General features: G+C 40.0%; 2 protein-coding genes and 1 long non-coding RNA gene across 4 annotated transcripts in view; 2 read left to right on the forward strand and 1 right to left on the reverse strand.

Annotated features, from left to right (window-relative positions):
• foxm1 (forkhead box M1) lies at positions 1-6,376 on the forward strand. The gene is made up of 9 exons (XM_008315629.2): positions 1-70; positions 1,043-1,497; positions 1,623-1,762; positions 2,181-2,375; positions 2,845-2,973; positions 3,064-3,123; positions 3,398-3,446; positions 3,543-3,715; positions 4,026-6,376. Exons 2-9 carry the CDS (start codon positions 1,086-1,088, stop codon positions 4,803-4,805), a joined length of 1,938 nt encoding a protein of 645 aa, XP_008313851.1. The 5' UTR covers positions 1-70; positions 1,043-1,085; the 3' UTR covers positions 4,806-6,376.
• On the reverse strand, positions 5,760-12,470 carry si:ch73-352p4.8 (cystine/glutamate transporter). Its single transcript, XM_008315630.3, has 13 exons — positions 12,103-12,470; positions 11,333-11,560; positions 10,364-10,490; positions 10,171-10,286; positions 9,746-9,871; positions 9,556-9,655; positions 9,445-9,489; positions 9,234-9,357; positions 9,051-9,154; positions 8,574-8,670; positions 7,364-7,513; positions 7,110-7,290; positions 5,760-7,004 (listed from the first exon to the last, which is right to left on the reverse strand). Exons 2-13 carry the CDS (start codon positions 11,550-11,552, stop codon positions 6,940-6,942), a joined length of 1,455 nt encoding a protein of 484 aa, XP_008313852.1. The 5' UTR covers positions 11,553-11,560; positions 12,103-12,470; the 3' UTR covers positions 5,760-6,939.
• A 4,878-nt stretch (positions 12,471-17,348) lies between these two features.
• LOC107988833 (uncharacterized) overlaps positions 17,349-24,620 on the forward strand; it is a 17,868-nt gene continuing 10,596 nt past the window's right edge. For both annotated transcript variants that reach the window (XR_003050457.1, XR_003050458.1), the window contains exon 1: positions 17,349-17,389. This is a non-coding gene — a long non-coding RNA (uncharacterized LOC107988833). The remainder of the gene's footprint in view (positions 17,390-24,620) is intronic.

Consider the following 24,620-nt stretch of genomic DNA (forward strand, 5'->3'; position numbering starts at 1 on the left):
GCGCGAACTCCAAAGTGTCTGATTACCGAAGCTCAAATGGAATCACCTGCAATATTGGAGTAATGTGAAGGTTTGTTCTGACTTATTCCTAAGCATGGAGATGTCTTAGCCGTATTGTCAACTTAGCTCCGCTGCTAACCTTGCTAAGCTTTAGTCAAACCTTGGCTTTAACAAAGCTTTTCAAATAAGCGCTTAGTGTGAACGAACAAAACAGATTTTTCTGCTTGTGCTTGGTTTTTTATTTTGTTTGTATGGTTTTATTTATTTATTTTTTACAAATAGCAGTCGTTGATTTAGCAATGCAGTAACTGACATTTATTTGTGTAAAATGTTATAATTTTTTTTGCAACACCACCTTGATATGTAATATTTCAGATAATCGAATAATTTAATATGAGTCGTAGAAAATGGATGTGTAAAAACAATTCAATTCGGCATGTCACGTAAACAATAAAACCGTTGCTGTTAATCACGACGTTATAATTTCCACGTCGCGGTTGGCCGTGAACGTTACATAACAGAAAACCGTTGTTCTTGAATTAAATTATTTCAACGTGATTTTTTTTTTTTTAATGAGCTGTATTGGCATTGTACCACGGGGATACAACGAAACTGAGCCTCTGCTTTTAACCCATCTGATGAAACAAAAAGAAACAGCAGTTGTTTATCTAACTTATTTAACTCAATGCTATATTATTGCAATAGTTAAACGCATCATATAGGCTGTTTTGACTGGTAAGTGTTGCCTCTGCTTTGTCATTCAACGATTATAATTGATTTGATGAGATTTGTGTTCTGATTCTTTGAAGAAGATTCGGAACACAACAGACTTCAGCTGCTCAATGCAGTATTTGTTTTGCACTATTTTACTCCTTAAAATGTTCTAAATATACTGAATCTATTCTGTTGTATTTAAGTCCTGTTGGTGGGATAATATTCGGGTTTTATGCCTTACCTCCAAATAAATATAAATGTACCTTTGGTTGATTGGTTGTGTTTTTTAACAAATACAACTCTCTTCTTCTGTGCTTGTTTTGTGTAGATTTCCTGTTCAGATCAAAGGAAATTTGACTAACCCGTTGACTATGCGACGCAGCCCAAGGAGACCCCTGATCCTCAGGAGGAGGAAGTTACCTTTTCAGCAGAATGACGGCCCACCAACTAAATCTCAAAGCCAGTCTGCTGCGTCTGGCGCTAAGGAAATTTCCAACTTGGCATCAACTAGTCAGTGCTTCCCCGACGGGGTTCGTATCATGAATCACCCCTCCATGTCTGACACTCAGGTAGTGGTCATTCCCAAAGAAGCTGACCTCCAAACTGTCATTGAGGCCCTCTCTGCCAAAGGCAAAGAGAGCGGCACTCAGGGGCCGAATAAATTCATTCTTCTGAGTGAGAATAGCAGCAACAGTAGACAGCACACAGATCAAATGGAGGACAATGTCTCCCAAAACTGTACAGATGGACCAGCAGAGAGAATGGAAACTTTGCTCACCATCGGTAATTTTAAACCTTCTCTTGATGTAAAACCATGTACAAAGAAATAAGACAACGTTCCTACTAATGCCCATTTTGTAATGACATGTAATCTTTCTTAAAACACAAACTTTTTTTTTTTTTGTCAGTGAAAAAAGAAGAGGACTGGAACCAATCAGACGACATCCTCCCCAGTAATCAGCAGCTGGGCGAAATCCACACACCGCCCTTCAAAGAGGAACCCAGTGAGGACAAAGAGAATGAAAATCAGGACTCAGACGTTTTACAGGTCTGTCTTCTCTCGGTGGTCAGTGACTCTCACACCATTGTAAAACCTGTGTTTTCTGAAAGTTAATTTGTCAAGTCATAATGTGACAAAATCAATAACATCAAATAACAGAAAATTCAAAAGAGAAAATGAAAGTGCCGTTGTGACATCATCATTTAACCTTGAAAATTGTTACAATAATCTTAGGTATTGCCTTTTAAAAACTATCAATAACATTTGAATCCCATTTGTTTGATTAATTAAATTTGTTCAATTAGAAGAGCCTTGAAATGTATTATTGGCTAAAGGGCCACTGACTAAACAGGTTAAACACCATGTCATATTAATGGAAATTAATTTTTGAAAATGAATGTAATTTTCATGTTGTTTTGTTGCAAATATGTAAAAAAAAAAAGTACTCCATTGTGTTTTTTTTAAGGCACATAATATGAGGACGCAGGCGGTACTTGACCAAGTTGAGCCTGAGTCTGAGAGGCCTCCGTACTCTTACATGGCCATTATCCAGTTTGCCATCAACAGCAAGGAGGACAGGAGGATGACTCTGAAAGAGATTTACACCTGGATCGAGGATCACTTCCCGTACTTCAGGAAGGTGGCCAAACCTGGGTGGAAGGTATTTCTTTTAAATCTGCAATTACGTAATATTTTATCAGCACAAACTCCGAAAGAGTTGATTAAGAAAACAAGTGGCTTTAATCTGCTTATAATTCTATTCAAAAAGTAAACAAGCTTTTGCCAACAGCAGCAAGTTGCCAAAAGAGGCTGGATGTTTACTTAAATCCTATCACTCCTAAACAGTGCCTTAGGGCAGTGTTTGGGAGTGATAAGATTTTCGAAAATGTTTTTCGCCTACAGTGTTTGAGTAAAGATCACAACCTAGTTTATCTCAGACCTTTCAAAAACTACAAATTAAAAATCGTGGGTCACATAAAGTGCCACGATTGGTCCCCGAGCCAGACTTTGTGACATTTCGTCAATAGGAAGTACAGGAAGCTTTTCCATCCAGCCAGACTTTGTGACATTTCGTCAATATGGAACACTAATACGACATCATTGCCCCGTCTTTTTTTTTTTTTTCCCAGAATTCCATCCGTCATAACCTCTCCTTACACGACATGTTCTCCCGCGAGACTTCAGCAAATGGAAAGGTTTCTTTCTGGACCATCCGGCCTGAGGTGAACCGATGTCTGACTCTAGATCAGGTCTATACGGTGAGAAAATCACTCATAATGTTTTGAGTATTTGAGTGTAAATTATACTGTCTTTATTCACTGTGTTTATTTTTTGTTTGTTTTTAACAGACTGGTTCTGATCCAAGGACTGCTCCTGTCCCAGTGTCAGTGCTTTCATATCCAAACCAGGTAGGACTGGCATGTCTCTGAAACACTACTAGGACATAGGACAAGTACATTTATTTTAAACTTGTTGATTTTTTAATGGATCCAAAGAAGGTGAAAGCAGCTTGTGATATAACGAACTAAGATTCTGGCAGAATGACTAATTATTGCCCACCAAAAACTTTGGTCACCTAATAACTCCCTTATTGTCCTATGGAGTCAGAAACTGTAGAGAATCTTTTTTGCTACTATGGTTAGCATTTAGAGACTATGCTAATCCTTTCAATAATTTTCACAGCTACACAGGGGGGTGGTGCCTGATGTCAGAAAGACCACAACTGTCCCCGGTGAGTTGATTTAAACTGAGGGATGTTTCAATTCTAACAAGGCATGTTTTGATTTTTTTCCTTAATTAACATAGTTTTTGTCATTTCTCTGCCCAGAGAGAAGAATGAAACCTCTTCTCCCTCGAACTGATTCCTACCTGGTGCCCATTCAGCTCCCCATCAGCTCACCTATCTACCTGTCTCCATCGTCAGCCCCTCACACCCCTTGCGCCTCACAGCCGAAACGGAACGTTGTGCGATCAGCCAAGAAAGTTCGGATTGCTCCTAAGGTAAAAACCCTGATGTTGAGTTTCTGGTTCAGTACTGCCACAAAAACGTTTTTTGTCTAGTTAAGCGTTTGCCAAATAATGGCTTAAAAGAAGGCTTGCAGTAAGCCACAGTTTTTCAAAAACAGAAACCTGAGACTTAGCACAACATAGAGAAATTAAAACTCTACGAGTAAAACAGCTCAGGCCTATTTGCATTGAATGTTTAATCTTGATCCAGCTTCAAGTTATGCTTCAAAATGGAACTAGAACTTCCTTGAAAAATGTACAAGGAAAGCGTTGCGTAAAACAAATGTATTTGTGCGTCTGACAGGTCACAAAAAGCGACAATCTTGACTTTAGGAGGGAGCCGGCGAGTGCTCCAGTCATTGGTGTGTGCCCTAAAGCCTTTCCAAAGACACAAGCCAGCAGGTCACGGCGCAAACAGCAACTGGTCCACTCTCAACACGAGGAGCCCGTCCTCCTCTGTCCTGACAGCACCCTCTTCGACTCCGGTGTCGCTTCTGACGCCTCTATTTCACACAGCATGCAAGATACAGAGGAGGACGAGCAGCGTTTTCCGCAGCAAAGCATCGATCAGGAATTCTCCTTTAAGACCCCCATAAAAGCCAGCAGCCAACTGATTTCTTCCACGCCCAGCAAACCCCCTTCTACCGTCGTACCCGAGCCCTGGAAAGTGACACCAGTGGGCAAAGGAAGCCAAAACATTCTGGATTTTAGCCCTATCCGTACACCAGGGGGCCCCGCCGTCACCCCACGGCATGAATACAACACATTCAGCTTCAACGGCACTCCCTTCAAAGACTGGCCCCTCTTCAACTCCCCCAGAGAGATTTTACCACCTGGTCCCTCCAGAACCACAGGTCCAGGGGACCCATCCGTCGAAGACCTTCATAGCACTTGTCTAGGAACGCTACCTCTCATAGAAGGAACCTCACCGACAAACCACTCGTTCACTGAGGGCCTGGTCCTGAACACGATGAACGACAGCCTGAGCAAGATTCTCGTGGACATCAGCTTCTCAGGGTTGGAGGATGAGGAGCTGGGCGTAGCAAACATCAGCTGGTCTGAGATCATCCCTCAGTTTATGTAACGGGCAGAACAAAGGTCCAGAGGACTGTGGGGTGTTTTTTTTTTAAACACTATGAGCAGTAAAGGACGCACAGAAACACAAAGCAGGTGCAAATGTAAGAATTTCACAAACTAATGGCTCCATCAATATTTTTACAAAAGCTAAAGGAAAGGCATGCAAATATCGCCAGTACAGGACACATTAAGTTAAATGTTATTTCATACTGTAGCACATTGGTCTTACACAGGCACAGAAAGATTAATGGATCTCAAGGAACACCATAGTGGAAGATCGTAATATCTGCACACCGCATCTGGAGATTTCCACCTTAAGAGTTGTACTTGTTCAGACAAAAAAAAGTCCTCCTAATCTTAAATACTTTCCCAAAGCACTGCGAATTCATAATGAACATTTTATTTAGACCACCCAGGGGCGATCTTTACACACAAAGCTTTGCAGATTTACCTAAAATGTCTTACAATGATTACAAAAGTTTTTTACTATTTTACTATTCCTGTTGAAATATTTGATGATTACTAAGCTAGCAGGTACTCTTATGCTGGCAGAGTGGTATTTATAGTTGTCATGGAACACCAGGGTTAAATATTGTAATCTTAGATTCTGTAGAAATCTAAATCTAAAACATTGGCAGCTTTGCCAATGTTTACACGTCATACTTGTCATCTGCTGTAGATCTTACTTGCTCAGAGCAAAACATGATAGCATGCCAGAATCGCTCACTAGTTTTCCTGTCATCCAAAAATTGGGTGACTCGCTTTCCAAAAAAAGTCTAACCCCTACAATGAAAACTGACTACATCTACTGGACGTAAATGTCTGCTTTTGTTGCTTGTTCTAAGATTTGCGTAGGAAAAAAAAGTCGAAATCGCTACGTATTGCATCTGCTTCGTTTGCTTCAAACCACCCTAGCTGCTGTTAGAGATTAGAAAATAGTTTTATAGGTTTTTTGTTTGAGTTTTTTTTTTTTTTTTACCAAGCACACTTTAATTGTAATGACCTGGTTGGAAAAGCTTCCTGTACTTCCTGCCTCACTCGTCTTCTCCTAGTATTTATGCCATAGATTTTTAGTGCGGGTTGGAAATGATTTCCGATGTCATTTTAAAGCTTCCTACCAGTCGTGTCAGTAGGTTTGAAGGAACTGACTCTGTTGGGGAGAAATGTGTTTAAATGTTTATGTATGTTGATTTGCACAATTTAATATATATATATTTGTTTAGCTTTTACCAGTGTTGACGTGCTGTGTTCCAGATTTGTGGGTCGGTCAGCTGTTAGATTTGAATGTAGGATTGTTAGCAATAAGATAAAAAAAAAGTAGTGGTTAACCAACACCAAACTACAAGTACAACCAGCGACAGGACTGTTTGTGTAGATTTATTTTTGAACTTCGTGTTTCGTCTCTGACTCTCGCGGTCGTGCTCTTTAGTCAGATCCATCTTCAGAGCACTTTTTAACAGTAGGAGAGTTTTTTTTTGTTGATTGTACATTTATGAATTTTATCAAACAGCCTTGAAAACAGCTTTGCTCTTGTTTGAATGACTTTACAATAAAACTGTCATCATTTGACTTCAAACGCAATTTCTCTACCTTTTTTTCTTCACACCCCATTGCATACATCATAAACAATTGATGTATTAAGTATTATTTGCGTTTTCATGTTGCAAAAAGGAACAAAAGCATTCTGTGCTTTATGAATGATAATTTGCCTTTTTTATTTAACTAACTCAGGAGTCAAGTGACCTAATTGCAATAATTTCTATTCTCATTAAACAAAAAGGAAAATAAAGTTTAATTTGCCTTGCTGCCCTCTAGGAGGGGTCCGCCCCCCGTTCTGGGAACCAATGCTTTAACTAGCCATTGTCATACAGTGTAGAGTCCCCATTTTCTCACTGTACCAGGAACAAATCCATCCAGTTCTCTGGAGGTAAGTTTGCTAGTTTACGTACGCCACACCTGCCTCATTTTGGTCCTTCTCTAATGTCCTTTGGCGCCCCCCTCTGGAGAGATATGCTTCAAACTTAGGAATCCTCTGATGTAGAATCTTGACTTGGCAGATTTTTTTGTCTAATAATTTCTTTTAAATGCATAAATTCCTAAGAACAAAGAACATCAACGACAGCCACTGTTGTCTGTCCCCTTCAGTAGGTCTTCACCTCTTGTTGAGCCACCTCCAACAGGATCTGAAGCTGTCTGCTGCAGTAGTCTGGAAAAGTGACAGATCAATGCAAAATTTTAGAAAGGGTTTGACCATGCTACCTTTGGAACCTCGAGATACGAGCAGCTGTGAGTTTAGAGATCCCTGACTTACTGAAGAGATGTTTGCATTTATTAGGTATACAAGACGGCCTGTAGATGGTGATGTAGTAAACTGGGATGCCGGTCAGTGTGAGGGCAAGACTGCAGCCCGTGTTGAAGGGGTCGGAGTAGAGCGACAGTATCACGATGAAGAAACAAACCAATGTAAAAGTTACAGCCACGACCAGAGGGACCTAGGGGTCAGAAAAACAAATAACACACTGGACTCTGCAGTTCTGGACATGTAGAGTGTAGTGACAGTCTTACTTTGAAAGGTCTTGGGTGCAGAGGGAAGCGTTTGCGATGGATGAGCATCCCCAGCGTTGCTAAGGCGATGAAGAGCCAGCGGGAAAAGGAGGCGAAGTTCACAAGCTGGTAGATTTCTCCGCTCAGTATCATCACAACTGTCAGAGGATACTTAAAAAACATCATGTTTTAACTTGGCAATTTCCTGTGTTCTGCACCAGGGTCAGAGGCTCTCACTTGACTATTCTGCTGTAACACCAGGGTCAGAGGCTCTCACTTGACTTTTGATGAAAAACTGAAGGATTGAGAACAGCTAGATTATTTACACACCTCTTTGTTCTCAGTGGGTGGTTTCTTTGCCTTTACCTTAGAGTGGTAGTGAGTTACTGTGTGCTCTGCGCAGCTCCTTTGTGGGGGGAATACAGTAACTGAGGGGACCTTCATGTAACCATGACAACAGTGGCTGCTAGACGATAAACTGTGATTTAACTGTTTAAGTCAGGGGTGGCCAACCAGTCAAGAGACTGCAAAGAGCCACATGACATACATGAGCACACATGAACTGCCCCATCTCTATGAAATAAAAAAATGGGAATTGGGTTTTACCTAAGTAATTTGCGCTAACGCCCATCGCCATGAGATTCACATAGCCTGAAAAAAAACACAAAATTCGTCATGAACGTAAGAGCCGCATGAAACCGGACAAAGAGCTGAATGTGCCGCAGGTTGGCCATGCCTGGTCTAAGTGGCCTGGTCTAGTACACGTGGAGTGGTGGTGGAGACCGTGAACGGAATTGTAATCATCCACTCTGCTATTTATTTTCTGCAAATAATTTGTCTAAATATGTCCATGCTATGACAAAACAGGTAAATACTCCACTAGGTGGCGGCTCTAAAAACTGCAAAAAGACAGAGTCAGGTTTTGAAGAAGATCTTTATGTGGATCTTTCTTCAATTCCTGAGAGAACATGAGCGCTGTGTTCAACTAAACAGTGAGTGGGTAAAATGCGTGTAAAAGGAAACTAGAAGACATTAATTACTATTACATTCTTTCTGATTTTTTTTTTTTTTTTTGATTGGTATGCTATGGTATTCCTTATTAAATTTTGTAAATGTAAAATATGTGCCTGGCAAAAGAAAGATAGGGAAACACTGGTCTACTGAAGAAGGCAGACACAAAGTCCATTTTGCTTGTTAGACCCCTTTAAAAACAAACAAACAAAAATGTTACCTGTAGCATCACAGCAGGCAGAGGTGTTCGTCTACGGATGTGAATCATGGAAAAGATCCGCGGCCATAGATTGTCTCTGCCTCCTACAAACAGCATCCTGCCCCACAGCCAATCAGGAAGAATGAACATTATATCATACTGGCTAAACATACCAAACACTAAACACTACCTGCTCATCCAATAACTTTATACCATAAAACATCATATCATCATAAAACATTTAACTGGTATAAACATTTGATTTTGTAATCAGGTAAATTTCATAATAACTTAATTGGACTTGCTTAATTAGACTAATTTTTATCCTTACCACAATTAGCAAAATCACTATTATTACAAATTAATCAAAAATGGAAGGAAATAAGCCAAAATGATTCCTAATGGTTAGCCAAAGCTAAAATTACAACGAAACCAAAAATGATATCGGAGAAATTTACAGTAAATTTTATGCAGTGTTACTATTGGGTGATCAGACACCTGGGTGATCCGAAAATGCCACCATTGAGCGCTCCTAGACACGACAGGGCCACAAGAAGAGGAACCACAGGCGCAAAGGTCTGGATAGCTCTGTTAGCAAAAGTCTGAGGAGACACAAGTTAGAGACCATGCTAGTAATCAGAGGATTGTGGGAAAGGAATCCTAAACTCTGCCATCACTGACCACAGCCACCGCGTCAGACATGAGCAGCTCAGCAGGAGTCATCATGGTGTAGTAGGCCACGTTGGTGAGCACGTACAGGATCGTCACCATCACCATGGACAGGGCTATGGCTAGCGGTATGTTTCTAAGCACAGGACACATACACAGAAAGGTGCTATAACTACGTTGTCACCGGGAAACATACATTGCTGGACCACAACTAGAAACCAACCTGTTTGGATTAATGACTTCTTCTGTGACACAGTTCAGATAAAACCTGGAAAAGATGATTAGCTTAGCTTATCTTGTATTAAATAACCCATCACTCATCAGTGCTCTTTACCATCCACCGTAGGCATATAGACCGTTATAGAAGGCCAAGGGCAACCTGTCCAGTGTCAGTGACTCCACCTCGAAACCATTCTGGAAATTTTCTGTCTGTCCTGGAACGATTTTTTTAATGCAAAGTAAGAAACCGAGTCAGTGATGCTTCAGTGATGCATCAGCTCAAAATTCCATTCAGTTCCTCTCACCTCGGCTTAACGCGATGACTCCAGGGATGATGATCATAACCAGAGCAAACAACTTCACAAAAGTCAGAACGATCTGGGTGCGAGAAGCCACGGTTACACTCCAGCAGTTGATGGTGACAATTAAAGCTGCGAAGACAAGACCGAAGTTAAAGCCGACACAATCAGACATGTCCGAACTATGGGTATGGGGCCAATTATGCTCCTCAGCCAGGAGTTATCTCTGACTTCTTTCAAAAGATTTTGGAAAAAGGATTAAGTACTAAAACCTTGACTCATTTTAATCACCCATCTACCTTAAAAAAGGGAAGTTATTTTTTGACCGAAGGTTTTTTTCATATATTTTTATGTTTCAAGTGTTTGCAAGCCTCTGCTTCGGGTTTATAATGGAATAATGGGAAGAAAAAGGAAGAGTAAAAACTACTTACTGACTCCAAGGATGCTAACGAGTTTGACTAAAGCAGCGGGGGCAGCGCAGGGAGTAAAGAATGGCTCCACCATGTAGCTGCCAAAAGCCAAGGACACGTACCCTGTCACCGAAGGCCTGAAAGAGTAAAATACTGTTACTTTCAGGCTATTTTACCGACGCCAACAGGGTGTTTTGAAAAGGCACAAACTGACCTGATGAACATAAAGTCAACCCACAGTCTTACAAAAGCAGGCAGAGGCCCAAAGATCTCCAGCAGATACGTGTACTGACCTCCTGATTTAGTAAAACTGGTGCCAAGTTCTGCGAAACACAAAGCTCCTAATGGCAGGAAGACAAGAAGAAGAAGAATGAGAGTCAGTCTGAACTTGTTTTATTTGGTGAAAGGTAATTTTGTTTGGTTTACGTTCCAGTGTGTTCATTGGAGTGGCGCTTTGGCCCAGAGGCAATGTCTCTGTCATTGGTGTGGAACCCCAGGGTTCACCTCCTGGGCAAGTTCGAATCCCGGTTAGGGCGGTTAATACCTTCCAGTGGACTCACCACCCGCAGGAAGGTTTAGGTACGGTGCAATGTGATTTGGGTGGCGACTGCTTCCCCCGCAACCCGGTAACGGATAAGCGGATGAAAATGGATGGATGGATGGATGGATGTGTTCATTGGCAAAACACATAACCGAAACCCTGCCACTTTAGCCACGAAAAGCTAAAGGTTAGCCACAGGATGATAGGACATTTGTTGTATAAATTGTTGTATAAAAGTGGGGCTTCAAGATACGAGTTTAATTCATTCCACAACAGCACTCATGTGTTGTTCCACTCATATCTTGATTTCATTTTCCCCATTAAAAATAACTAAAAACGAATGAATGGTTTTTAGTGGAAAACTCGTAACTATGTTTCCTCGCAACACGAGGACAATCTTGTAAAAGTTGCTTACTCGTAACTTGGAAAACCCATATTTCAGGGAGCTTGTATCTTGAAGCTCCACTTTACCCGATATTGAAGAGATAGCTTAGTACAAAGTACAAAGTACAAAGTACAAAGCTTAAGTAAACTAAAATTAGCTAACCTTGAAAGCTCAAGAATGCAGGAAAGTTATCCAAAACTGAGAAAAAGTTACATTTCCTTTTAACGGGCGTTTTCTACAGCAACAGATTCGCTCACCAAACAGCGACAGAACTCCACACAGAGCCCACACCAGCAGGGACAGACCCACGCTGCCACTGTTCATCAGGACTCCTTTAGGTGCGATGAAGATGCCACTGCCCACCACTGTCCCGATGATGAGGGATGTGGCCGACAGGAGGCCTATCTCCCTCCGCAGCTGCACCGCCTCCTCCTGCTCCTTCTGGCCACCGTCCCTTCTGTTGACTGACTTGAACATTTCGTGCGCTTGAAAAACAGCATCAAGTCAAATAAGTGTCTTGTTTGGCTGTTGACCTTTGTGACTGATACAAATGAATTTAAAATAACTTCTTAATTTAAGAATATCATTGAACAATTAGTCAAGACTTCTGAACATCCGCTTGTTGCAGGTTTGCTAGTTTTTGCAATCCAGCCCAACTGAGACCTGACATTATGGTACTGGAACAAAACAAAAAAAAATCCTAAAGACACAAGTATTTCCATCATGGTATCATAATACTTTCTCCTGTAATACTGTGTAATGAGAGGAAAGTCAACAGCAGTTTATATGTTTGTCAAATCAACAACAGACTAGAATAACCTGTAACCTGCTAATCATGTGTCCTTTTTGGAATATTAGTTATACAGTAGTTCTTTTTGGAAGGCAGAAGCAGTTTTTTGGTGGAAACAGTTTTAAATACTTTTGGCTTTAAAACCTGGCAGGAACCAAAAAATAATATCATATGTATAAACTGTGGTAAACTGAAATTAAACAGTACAATATGCAACACATGAATTCTGGCTCTTACCTGTTTTTATGGTCTAGTAATGTCCTGCGTTCTCACCAAAAATCAAACACACTCTGTCAAATATCTGTCCCCAAGTCGAGGGTTTCTACATCTGTATTAGTGAGAGACAACACTACTAGTCCCAATGTTCCCCTCACGTGTATCCCTCCCCTCATTGGTTCTGTCCTCACCCTCCCATCCACCCAGATGAGGAAAACAAAGCCAATCCCTTGAACTTTCAGCAAGGAAACGATTGCGCTTTGTCACGTTCCGGCTTTGCACTGCTTACAAGCGCGCACGTTGGCTTGCATTCTTCTGCGGCTTTAGGTCAGGTCCTTGTGGAGGCAGCTGGACAAGCAGTAGGAGGTCTGCTTTTATCTGCAACAGAAAGTTTATGTCCCAAAACCACAAGAAAGTGCAGCTGCACTCTGGTCACATATATGTATATATGTAAAGTTACAGTCCTACACAGGGGCAACATCAGCAATACAGTTCCCCTTGAAGGGCCGGTTGTAAATGGAAGACTCTATAGATCAAGGGTACTCAACTCCTGGTTCATGGACCGGTACCAGTCCATAGGTCATTTGGTACCGGGCCGCAGTGGGACCAAAACATATACTTAATTTTTTACTAATTTACTTCATTCAAAGGAAATCCAGTTATATTGATTTACTTTCTTTATTCAAAGATAATCTGGTAACATATAAATATATGTCATTCAGACTCTGATACAAAGAGAATAAAGTCTAAAAGATGTTTTATTTTGAAAATGTAATGATCCTTCAATGCTCAGCACCTTGCTACCAGTCCGTAGTAACGGGTGGTACTGGCTGATGTTGGGTTCTGCTCATTCTATCGAAACCCTATATGTGTGAGTCAGAGCCATCGTGTTCTTTAATTTGTGTGTGTTTATTACAGAATCCGCAAAATAGGCAGTTCCAGAACTCTGGGTCAGATCTACGCGTTCCTGACTAACAACATAAGATGTCACCCCACGAAGTCTGACCAACTATCTTTCCCTGACCCAGGTTTTTAAGCGTAACAGATTTGTGCACGCAAGCGTTGTTCTCTTCTGATTGGATGGCCTTGTCCTTCTTCTCGAACTTCTGCTGCTGTTGCTGGGACCCCGTGTCCTGAAACTCAACGGTTACTGTGACATTTATCACTCAGACATACACACTGTCATAGTGAGATGTTTTGTTCAGGTGCCAGGTTGTTCCGCCCTATATCTTTAACAACAGGAAGGATACATTATACATTATGTAGTTTTCCATTCTTGAAGCTTCACTTTTATGACACAGTAATTTCACTACTAGTTAATTCTAAGGCATTAAGGTTTTCACTAATATCTACTTACACTGACCAGTCCTTGGAACCTCTGGTATAGATGTAACTACTCTATTACAGACTGATACATGTTTCTGCGATTGATTATTATTTATTCAAGCTACAAATATTGTTCATCACTGTGTAATAATAATAATAATAATAATAATAAAGAAATCTAGTTAAGAAAGTTAAGAAACACTGCTGCATGGACTTTACTAAATGCTTTTTAAGTTCTCGCTGGCCACACAGAACAACTTGGCAGGCCAGTACAGCCAACATGCTGTATCGGATCATGTGAAAGTACAAATAAAATTTTTAAACTATATTTGTACACCCGCCCCACCCAACCACCTTTGTTTGATCTCCAGTTATGACATTATTTATCCAAGGGAGTTGGGCGTTCCCTTCGTTCTATATATCTCTCTAATCTAAGGCTTCTAGGACAGATTAACATTTGAGTTGCAGGATCACATTTCTATTATATATTCTTTTCTCATATTTTCTTTGCTTTCTCTGCTGCTTTTTCTCTCTTACAGCCATGACACCACTGCTAAGTGCTAAGCCAGCTTTCATCACCTGTATTTAAAACTAACATGTAAAATGTTTGACAACCAGATCACTGTTGTAAACATGACTTGATCAGGACAAGTGTTTCAGTAAATTGTAGATTCAATGGCTCATTCACTTGTAGAAAATCTTCCACATCTGCAGGTTTATTCTCCTTTTTGTTGCAGTTCATCCTTCCCACCACACTGCTGCGCCACTGCACTCCTCTGTGCACGAAATGTTTGCTGTCCAAAGGCTTCTGATTGAAAAACAGTTGCTAGGAGACACTTCCTGTGGACGAGCAAAAGTCTGGAGGGTCTGAAATGAAAAGGTGAATAAAATAATTGAGAGAATAAATAGATGCATTCTTATGTGCACACAGCTGGGGGCAGACTAAAGTGAATGTACAGACATAAAAAAAACCCAGTTCATTTAATTGAACGTTTTGCATAAAAACACACTGACAGTGTGTACACATGTACATGTATAGTACATACCTGGAAGGCCAACAAAGCGCTAAGTCATGTTTATTTATACAACTTTGTGTCCTCTTTTACCCCAAAACCTTTTAAATCACCAAAGAGCACTGAGAGCTGATTACAATGGTAATAAAATGGTTTCTTCAACCAATCAGATTTGATACTGATATCAGAGTTGATACTGGTATCAGAGTTGATACTGGTATCAGAGTTGATACTGGTATCAGAGTTGATACTGGTATCAGAGTTGATACTGGTATCAGAGTTGATACTGGTATCAGAGTTGATACTGGTATCAGAGTTGATACTGGTATCAGAGTTGATACTGGTATCAGAGTTGATACTCAAAGCCGTCTACCTGGTGTTGCAGGCTCAAAGACAAGAGTTGGCTCCTTCATGACAGCACAAATGTTTACTAACGTCTCTTTGTCTGAAACACACAGAACATAGCCATCGGCCAACAGCACAGAATAACGTTCTTTCTTCAGCTCCAGGTTATGTTACTTTTACTCTGTTTGCTGGACTGCTATTAACCTATGCTTTGCATTTCTGTTTCTGGACCTCTGCCACCTAGTGGACTGACTGGGGTAGTCACAAATATCCCAAACTGATTGCATGAGTTCCGTATTACTTTAACATAAAACCTAGTGTTTAACCCCGTTTCTTTCACCAGTCAATCGTATTGTACTGAGGCCGCTACACTGGCATATGGTCACGTTGACTATTCAAGTGATTTCATTGGCTGGTCAAAGAACGCGCAGTCTCCAATATGGGAAACTGTATCCAGTTTTTGATTTGCGTGAAAAAATTAAGTTTTTTCTTTATGAAGAACTGTGCAGATAATCTGTGCAACGGATGGATTGGTCTCTTTTTAAGGACACAAATGAGGATGTACACATATTCAGGAGTTTTGGTGAGTAAAAAGCGATTACGCTCACTCCCACCCTGCAAAGGAAATGATTCACGTTTGTGTGAGGTTTTACGGTAATTTAACAGAAAAAAACAAACAAGCGAACAACCAGTTTCCATTCTGACCGGAAGCTTCCAGATGAATTATTAGAATCTTAGTTGATAGTTTTAGTTGATATCTAAATATATCCAAATTATTTCAAATTGACTAACCGCAGTCTATAAAATGTGAACTGGGCGTCTGTAGCATTATTACAAAATAATAATAAACAAATTTAAACAAATGAACTATTTTCTTCTTAAATTATATAAAACTAAAAAGGTAAAAATCTAAAAAATCATAATCAAATGTATGACTCGTTCCGAAACAGATTTTACGAGATATTTTATTAAAGAAATGTTTGAGAAATAAATGCTGATTCTCACACCCCAGTCCAAAAGGGGGCAGTAATGCACCTACAAGCTGTTTGACACATTTCTAAGATGAACAGGAACGTGAAGGGACAGGAGACAGAAACCTGCTCAGGTTAGCATAACTAAAACACTGTGTTTCTTAAACCAGATTAAAACTAAATCCTATTAAACTATTGGTTAAAAAAAAGAATCAAACTCAAGGTTTGATTCTTTATTGAGAGAATAAATAGATGCATTCTTATGTGCACACAGCTGGGGGCAGACTAAAGTGAATGTACAGACATCAAAAAACCAGTTCATTTAATTGAACGTTTTGCATAAAAACACACTGACAGTGTGTACACATGTACATGTATAGTACATACCTGGAAGGCCAACAAAGCGCTAAGTCATGTTTATTTATACAACTTTGTGTCCTCTTTTACCCCAAAACCTTTTAAATCACCAAAGAGCACTGAGAGCTGATTACAATGGTAATAAAATGGTTTCTTCAACCAATCAGATTTGATACAGATTTGATACTGGTATCAGAGTTGATACTCAAAGCCGTCTACCTGGTGTTGCAGGCTCAAAGACAAGAGTTGGCTCCTTCATGACAGCACAAATGTTTACTAACGTCTCTTTGTCTGAAACACACAGAACATAGCCATCGGCCAACAGCACAGAATAACGTTCTTTCTTCAGCTCCAGGTTATGTTACTTTTACTCTGTTTGCTGGACTGCTATTAACCTATGCTTTGCATTTCTGTTTCTGGACCTCTGCCACCTAGTGGACTGACTGGGGTAGTCACAAATATCCCAAACTGATTGCATGAGTTCCGTATTACTTTAACATAAAACCTAGTGTTTAACCCCGTTTCTTTCACCAGTCAATCGTATTGTACTGAGGCCGCTACACTGGCATATGGTCACGTTGACTATTCAAGTGATTTCATTGGCTGGTCAAAGAACGCGCAGTCTCCAATATGGGAAACTGTATCCAGTTTTTGATTTGCGTGAAAAAATTAAGTTTTTTCTTTATGAAGAACTGTGCAGATAATCTGTGCAACGGATGGATTGGTCTCTTTTTAAGGACACAAATGAGGATGTACACATATTCAGGAGTTTTGGTGAGTAAAAAGCGATTACGCTCACTCCCACCCTGCAAAGGAAATGATTCACGTTTGTGTGAGGTTTTACGGTAATTTAACAGAAAAAAACAAACAAGCGAACAACCAGTTTCCATTCTGACCGGAAGCTTCCAGATGAATTATTAGAATCTTAGTTGATAGTTTTAGTTGATATCTAAATATATCCAAATTATTTCAAATTGACTAACCGCAGTCTATAAAATGTGAACTGGGCGTCTGTAGCATTATTACAAAATAATAATAAACAAATTTAAACAAATGAACTATTTTCTTCTTAAATTATATAAAACTAAAAAGGTAAAAATCTAAAAAATCATAATCAAATGTATGACTCGTTCCGAAACAGATTTTACGAGATATTTTATTAAAGAAATGTTTGAGAAATAAATGCTGATTCTCACACCCCAGTCCAAAAGGGGGCAGTAATGCACCTACAAGCTGTTTGACACATTTCTAAGATGAACAGGAACGTGAAGGGACAGGAGACAGAAACCTGCTCAGGTTAGCATAACTAAAACACTGTGTTTCTTAAACCAGATTAAAACTAAATCCTATTAAACTATTGGTTAAAAAAAAGAATCAAACTCAAGGTTTGATTCTTTATTGAGAGAATAAATAGATGCATTCTTATGACTTAACTTCAGCCTGGAGTCACAGGTGTGTGTGTGTGTGTGAAACAGCAGAACTGGCTTTACAGATGAATATTGTTGCTCAGTCAGACCAGGAATAGCCCTTTAGCTTTTTCCCAACATAGTGTATGTCAGGGGTCTACGACTGGTCTGTGAATTTCCTCTAAGGGGTACTAACAATTCAGTAGCAGCAGTAGATGGAAAATGATTAAAAATGACTTGTTTTGATGTTAACAGTTGCAGACCCCTGGTACTTAATGTAATTTTAAGTCCTCCTGCACAGTTGTATTCTATGGGTGACACTTGTTTTTTTTTTTACATCTGTTACAACTTGATGTCTATTCCATATAATAACTTGGAATTCTTAATTTTCTAATATTCTTGATTGATTGATTTGTCATACATTCTCAGTGCTTGTGGTTAATGTTAATATCTTTAATTGAATCAAGCTAATATACTCCCTAGAAATGTATTTTTTAAATAAAAACTTAACAGTTAAACACAGCTTAACAATTGAAAACATTGTTAAACAACAAATTGTTATGTGTGAGGCAGAATTTGATTATTTCTCTGTGGTTAGTTTCACTAATGATGCTGATGGTACAAAACTTTTGGCGATGTCAGTATGATGCAGCACCATGTGTCAGTCAGTACTGAATCACATAACTCATAGTGTGGTCACTCTGGGTTAGGAGGCACAAGCCAATACCTCTGGAATAAATCCAGTCCAATGAGCTCCGTCCTGGCTGAATTCAGCCTCAGGTCGATACTGTCTGTCCTGCCATGATTGAGTGGGACATGTCCAGTGCTTAAAATTGCATTTAGCTTCATTCTTGCAGTGTTCCTGCAAATTCCCAAGGGACAAAAAAACCCTCAATGATCCTGAAACACCTTTGTGTCCAGACAAACTGACATGTAAAGGCACAGCTGATTCTACTTGACAGAGTTTGGTAACATTTGTGACTATAAGTTGATTTACTTGACTCCAACAAAGTCAGAGATTCTTGGGTGGAACCCAGAGCCCAGAGCCCAGAGCCCAGAGCCAGACTGGTGGCTGAGGGACTCCAGATTAGGGAAGTGACTGATAACACAGAGTTCCCTGCAGTAATCTGAACTCTGAGTATCTGTCAGATCCTTGGCACAGGCACACAGGAGCAGAGCTCTGGAGACAGTGGTGGGCAGACAGCTACAGGATATGATGAGGTTTGGTGGAATCAGTGGAGATGGTATCTTCCAACCTGCGCTCACAAAAAAAAAAAAAAAAAAAAAAATCTAGTTAGGACTTTTTACTAAACTGGTTTGTCAAAGGTACCAGTAAAAATGAACAACAAAGAACTTAAAAAAAAAATTTTTTTTTTGTTAACAAAGGTTCATGGAATTGTCTAAAGTTTAGACACAGGGTTTCTGTTTGTGGTCTGGTCTTACACCATTGTTCAAAAGACACCAACCTTGGGATTGGACACTATAATAATCAAACCACACTTTGGTAGTTGATGTTGAATTTATGTTTACTTTTTAATACTTACGTACATTTTACATTATTGTTTACATTTTACCATAACATTTACCTTAAAGTTTACATTTTACCTTAAATTTTTACATTTTACCAGATTGTTCACATTTTTTCACATCTCACCATTTACATTCCTTGTAATAATGAGTCCCATTGTGATTTACTTGCTTCCATCCCAAGTCGACTCCAACTTATCTTTTCTGTTTTACTACAATTTTTTCTTCACACTTCCTGTTGTCCTGACAGTCAGAGCCCATTCCAGTCTGTTCCTTCTCTGAAATCAGTTGTTTTTGTAATCAACCTCCGTCAACATTTTACAACATTTATGTTTTTTATCTCCCTCTCTTTGGTGATTTTCTCCACTCTTTTTTTCCAAAATCCTGGATGGTCTCAGAGGAACCTTCTTCACCTATACCAGATACAGATAATCAGTCCAGCATCGGTGGGATCTCTTTCGGGACCCAGTGTGTGTTCTGCCCTTGCTCCGTCTTGAATAATTTATAGTCTGCTGTGCGTCTGGACTCTCTGCGGGGCTGAGATGTTTCGCCTTTAAGATGAAGAGCACAAGGCATTCTGATTGAAATGATGCCCTGCTTGGACGATGGCAGGAGGAGGCCACTTGTAATTTTATGACAACCGTTTGCTGGAAATAAGTAAATTTTTGAGATTAATGGACAAACAAAGAAAAATACACAACAGAAGCCTGAAGGAAGGATCTGGACTCTATGAATAAGGAATAAAAGTATTTTTATTACCACGTGAAATGACTTCTACATATAAATGAATGGTCTGGCGGTGCAGCAGACAGGTGGTCCATCATCTCTCTGCAACATACAGTGAGAACCACAGTGGTTAAAGCTACAAGGCCCTTTAACATTGGCCTCATAAAACCTTTATGGGACGTCATCCATCAGCCACAGCCTGAGGGGAGAGCAGTGAAAGTCCTTGACGGCCTGCCTTTATCCCTCAAGAGACTTCTCCAGATTCAGTTTTCTTCACGCTGCAAGATTCATTACGCACCAAACATGTCAGACATAATGAGACAATGTAATCCTCAGTGTCTGTGGCGCAGGTTTTGAAATAAGGAGGGCAGACTGTGATGGACAGACGCCAAAGGACTTGAAGATGTGTTGCCATTGTGGAAGAAGATGACAACGGATACTTAAATTCTGTCACTCAGTCATTGTTTATCCAGGTAGTATTTGGAGAAATTCATGAAAAAATGTTTTTGAATCAGTAGAGTCTGGTTTCTACTGTAATCAATCATACCTGATTGCTCTTTCTCAATTCCAACTTGATTCTGGAGTCTCACATTTCTAGCCAGACTGTAAAACAGTCAACAGGGAATTAAAGGTGGAGTCTTGGCTCAGATATCGGACGTCTACTCCAGGAGCCACAAAATATTGGCCTGTGATCCCAGAGGAGGATTTACCATATAATCAGCCAATTGTCTCAGAGCTTGCATTACTCCCAGCCCAAGTCTTTGTGGTGTTTATGAAACACAACGCTACTTCCAATATGTGGTGTTTGAGTCCAGTCATTGTTTGGTGATTCCAAGTCCAAGTCACGGTAGTTTATGTTTAGTGGCGTCCAAAGAAGTCACCAGAGAAAATGTTTAAGTCATGTCAGAGCAGAAGACAATGAGGAAATTTAATTTAAACGAGTCAGAGTCGCCGTTACTAAAGGTTTTTTTATAGTTCTGGAAGTAAGTGGTCAGTCCTCATCTTTGTCATCAAGGTCAGGATACTACAAGTAAGGTCTAAATATTCAACTAATCCCATTTCTTTGTGCCAGACTCAAGTACTACAACTCAGCAAACAAGAACATTGAGGTATTATTATAGTATTTTGGAGTATTTCAGTGAAACAAGTCTGAACCAGGAGAAAGGAAATTGAGAAACAAGTTGTTTGTTTTTGTACCAGCTCAGTATGGTCCGTTTCAGTGGCTGCACAGACTGTTTAAGTGCTACAGTCAGACTACGATGAACGATGCTGTTCATCTGGACCACACAGCTCTAATGTGTAACGGCAAACATGGGAAGCTCTGGGAGAGGCAATAATGGTGAGTGTAACTCTGTCGCTGTCACGATGCTGGCCCTGGTGTTGTCGTAGTGTAACGTTTGTTCGGGGTTTCTGTTGATTTTACTTGGGCTGTCAATTGAAAAAAAAAATCTGATTAATCGTGACTAATCAACATAAATCCAAATTTGTAAAAATCACAAAGACTTTCTTTTTCTGTTAATTGACTGAAAGACAAAGACAAATAACAGCAGGTAGTTGTATGTGTTTTTTTTGTTTATATGGAAAATGCCAAGAAAAATATAATATAATTTAGTTTCAATAGAGGTGGTGGATTTTAGTCACGACGGTGCATCTTGACGGTTGCTTGTTTAACGTGCCTGTAGTTTTGTCCAAAACTTTGTCAAAGTAGTCGGTGAGTATGTCATCATCCACGCAGTCTACTCAGACATAGAGAAAAACTAGAATCTGGCAGTTTAAATCAAGTATTATTTTATATTTATTTTGAAATATCTACCTCTCTTTATGCTTCCTCACAATCTCTACGTATGTGTGACCGGAGCGTCAGCCTTGACACCCAGTAATCAACACAGTCATCACAAGTGCGTAAATGCCATCTGTGCGTTAGCACCTTCTGAAATGTTTTTTTGAAACTCTGATGCAGAAATAAAAGAGCTCCTGGTTGTCATCACTTCACTGTGTAAAACAGTAGTTGTTGCTTGATGACAGTGGGGTGGATGTTTGATGGAAGGGGGAGGTTGGATTAGGCAGCTGACTCTTGCCCTCAGTGGGAGTAGTGGGGCGTATCCCTACGCCCATTTGAATGAGTGGAACCAAACTCAGAACGTGTGGAGCATGTGGAAAAAAGGGGTTGACTGCTCCCCTCCCCCCTTGTTTTCCACCTTGGCTTCATTAGCAGCTGCCTGTCAGCTGAACCCCATCACCCCCCGCCCCCAAACACAGCTGTACGGTTGCCTGGCAACTGAGTCCCCTCTCGGCCAATGAGGAACTGGGCGCAACAAGAGTTCGGTTCTTTACACATTCAAGAGACGGAGCTGGAGATTCTTGCTTCAGTTCAAGGACAGAGAAGTCAGGTTTAACCAGGTTATTGTGGGAAGAGGGAACAGATGTGACGAGCAGATGGTTACGGTTGAAAGAAGTCGAGATAGTTTTTATGTGAGGTATAAAAGGCACGGCAACAAGTAATAAAATGCTAAATCAAAGTCGTATAGCAGCTGTAACGACAAAATAACCAAACATGGAAATTCAACTAAAGGATGAAAATCCTTCCAAGCTAAATTCTTCTTTGACCGTTCTAATCTAATAATGATGCCCGGCTTAACTTTCTCAAACTTGTTCTTAGATAAGATTCTCTGGGCTGGAGGCCTAGGACAGTGGTTTTCATAGTCCAACATTGTGGGATTCTCTCGATGCCTGTAGTGATGCTACTAATAATTATAAGCTCGGGGATGTTTTGCACTTCAAGCCACCAAACTGTTCGGTCTCTTTGTACAAATATATGATAAACACGATTCAAAAGGAAAATGTGGATCCTGCCTTCTGCGCTGTCATGCCGACAGACAGAGGAGATGTGATAAGCTGTGATAGCGTTATTTTCTCAGGAGGAGGAGCAGAGACGGGGAAAAAACAGCGATGTAATCCTTCTGTCTCTGTAATACATCACACCCCGTGGCTGGAGCTCTTCACTGTTTGCACTTCATCAAGTAGTAAGGGGTCGGCGGCCTGTGTTATTTCATCTGTACTGACAAAACCAAAGGAACAGACCGAGGAAATCATAAAGATAGCAAACACAGAACGAACCTCAAACCACAGAAATTCTGTTGATACTAGAAAAAGGGCAGCCCTAATGATCATAAAAGACTTTTTAAAATGTTTTTAAACAGAGTATGAATTGGTCTAAGTAGTAGTTGTATTTTTTGTTGCTGATTTTTAAAGAAAAACTCATTCCATCACAAAGCTGTTATTCCATGGTTTTGTGTATTGGGACCAAATCCCTAAAACACCAGCTGAAATGCAGCACCCAGAACATGACAGAGCTCCCAACACACCATGTTAATATTTTTCATGTATACATGCTGTATACAAGTGTATGTGTGTGTGTTTATCCAGGTGACAAAAAAAGACACCCTGTCCTGTCCACTACTGTCCAGAGGGCAGCAGTGCTGTGCTATAAATACTGTACTTAAAACACGAGATTCAGCACCATGGACAGTTACACAGTGTCATCTGTTGTTGATGACAATGCATCTGATTGATAGACAGGTGTAACCTTTAGCTTAGCTCCTTGGTTTACCGGCAAATGTTAAAATTTTTTTAGACAGTCTTCTTGACGCTTAGCATTTTGTCTATTTTTTAGGTTGTTATGGATCTTCTTAGCTAACTGTGGGTATGTTAGGCTCATTTGTATGTACATCAAACACCGTGACTGATAAATGTGAACTATCTCTTACATTCAGACTCAACTTTTGACAGTTTTTAATATTTAATGAGCTGAAATATTGTGTTATTCTTTCTGTGGTTGCTCTCTCTCTCTGAGAGAGAGTGCCTGGGCATTATTTTGCTCTGGGTCGATGTTCTGTATATTTCCGCAGATTCAACATTAATGTGGCCCAAAGTGAACACTGAGAAAATGACTGATTAGTAATATTTGGTCACTTGTTCCTGCAGGTTTTGAAACGTGGTAATGCATTTAATAACTTCCATTATATAAATTACTATAATTTTTTGTGTGTATTTACCAAAAAGTTTTTTTAATTTTTGCTTCATACTGTATCTTTTGCAATTCTTTCCATTACTTTGCTAGTTTTACACGTTTTTGTGTATTAATGTGTTTACCAAAAAGGTTTTTTAATTTTTGCTTCATACTGTATATTTTGCAATTCTTTCCATTACTTTGCTAACTTTTTTCTCTTTTGGTCCACTCTTGTTTATGCTGTTCTTCTAATTAAATCTTTTAGCTAGTTGTTGAATATTTATTCATCTTTTGCCATCAACCATTTTTTTTATTGTAAGACCAAGTTGTATTTATCTGTCTCACTTTCACGTTTTATTCTATATTTTCTGGACCTGGTTTTGGCTCCTAATGTAATAGTAGAAGGAGTAATAGTAGTAATAGTAGTAATAGTAGTAGTAGTAGTAGTAGTAGAATCGGTCTGTAGAAAAAATGCAGAGCTGCAACTTTAAGACTCCACTCGCCCCCCCTCCGTCAGCTGCCACAATGGTCTTTTCCAACTCCGCTTATCACAGCAGAATTTCCAACATGCCATAATTTCCTCACCGGTGCTCGTGTCTATGTGAGTGTGTGCGCGCGTGTCCTCACGCAATGTGTGTGTGTAGCTCTGAGAGTGTGTGCTGCATCCGGTAAATCACATGTCATGACTGGAATCTTCGTCTCTTGTAGCAAAGCTCATCCTCATCCTCATCTTCATCATCTTTGTCGTTGACAGTCTTTTGTTTTGGATGCTTTTTCTGGATGATGCCAGAAGCGGCGGCGGCGTTGAGGAGGAGCAGCCGCACCTTCCGCCTCGGGTCCCGGGGACCTCTGCCGCCGC

Source organism: Cynoglossus semilaevis, chromosome 8, assembly GCF_000523025.1.
Source record: "Cynoglossus semilaevis isolate Cse_v1.0 chromosome 8, Cse_v1.0, whole genome shotgun sequence".
Classification (NCBI taxonomy): Eukaryota; Metazoa; Chordata; class Actinopteri; order Pleuronectiformes; family Cynoglossidae; genus Cynoglossus; species Cynoglossus semilaevis.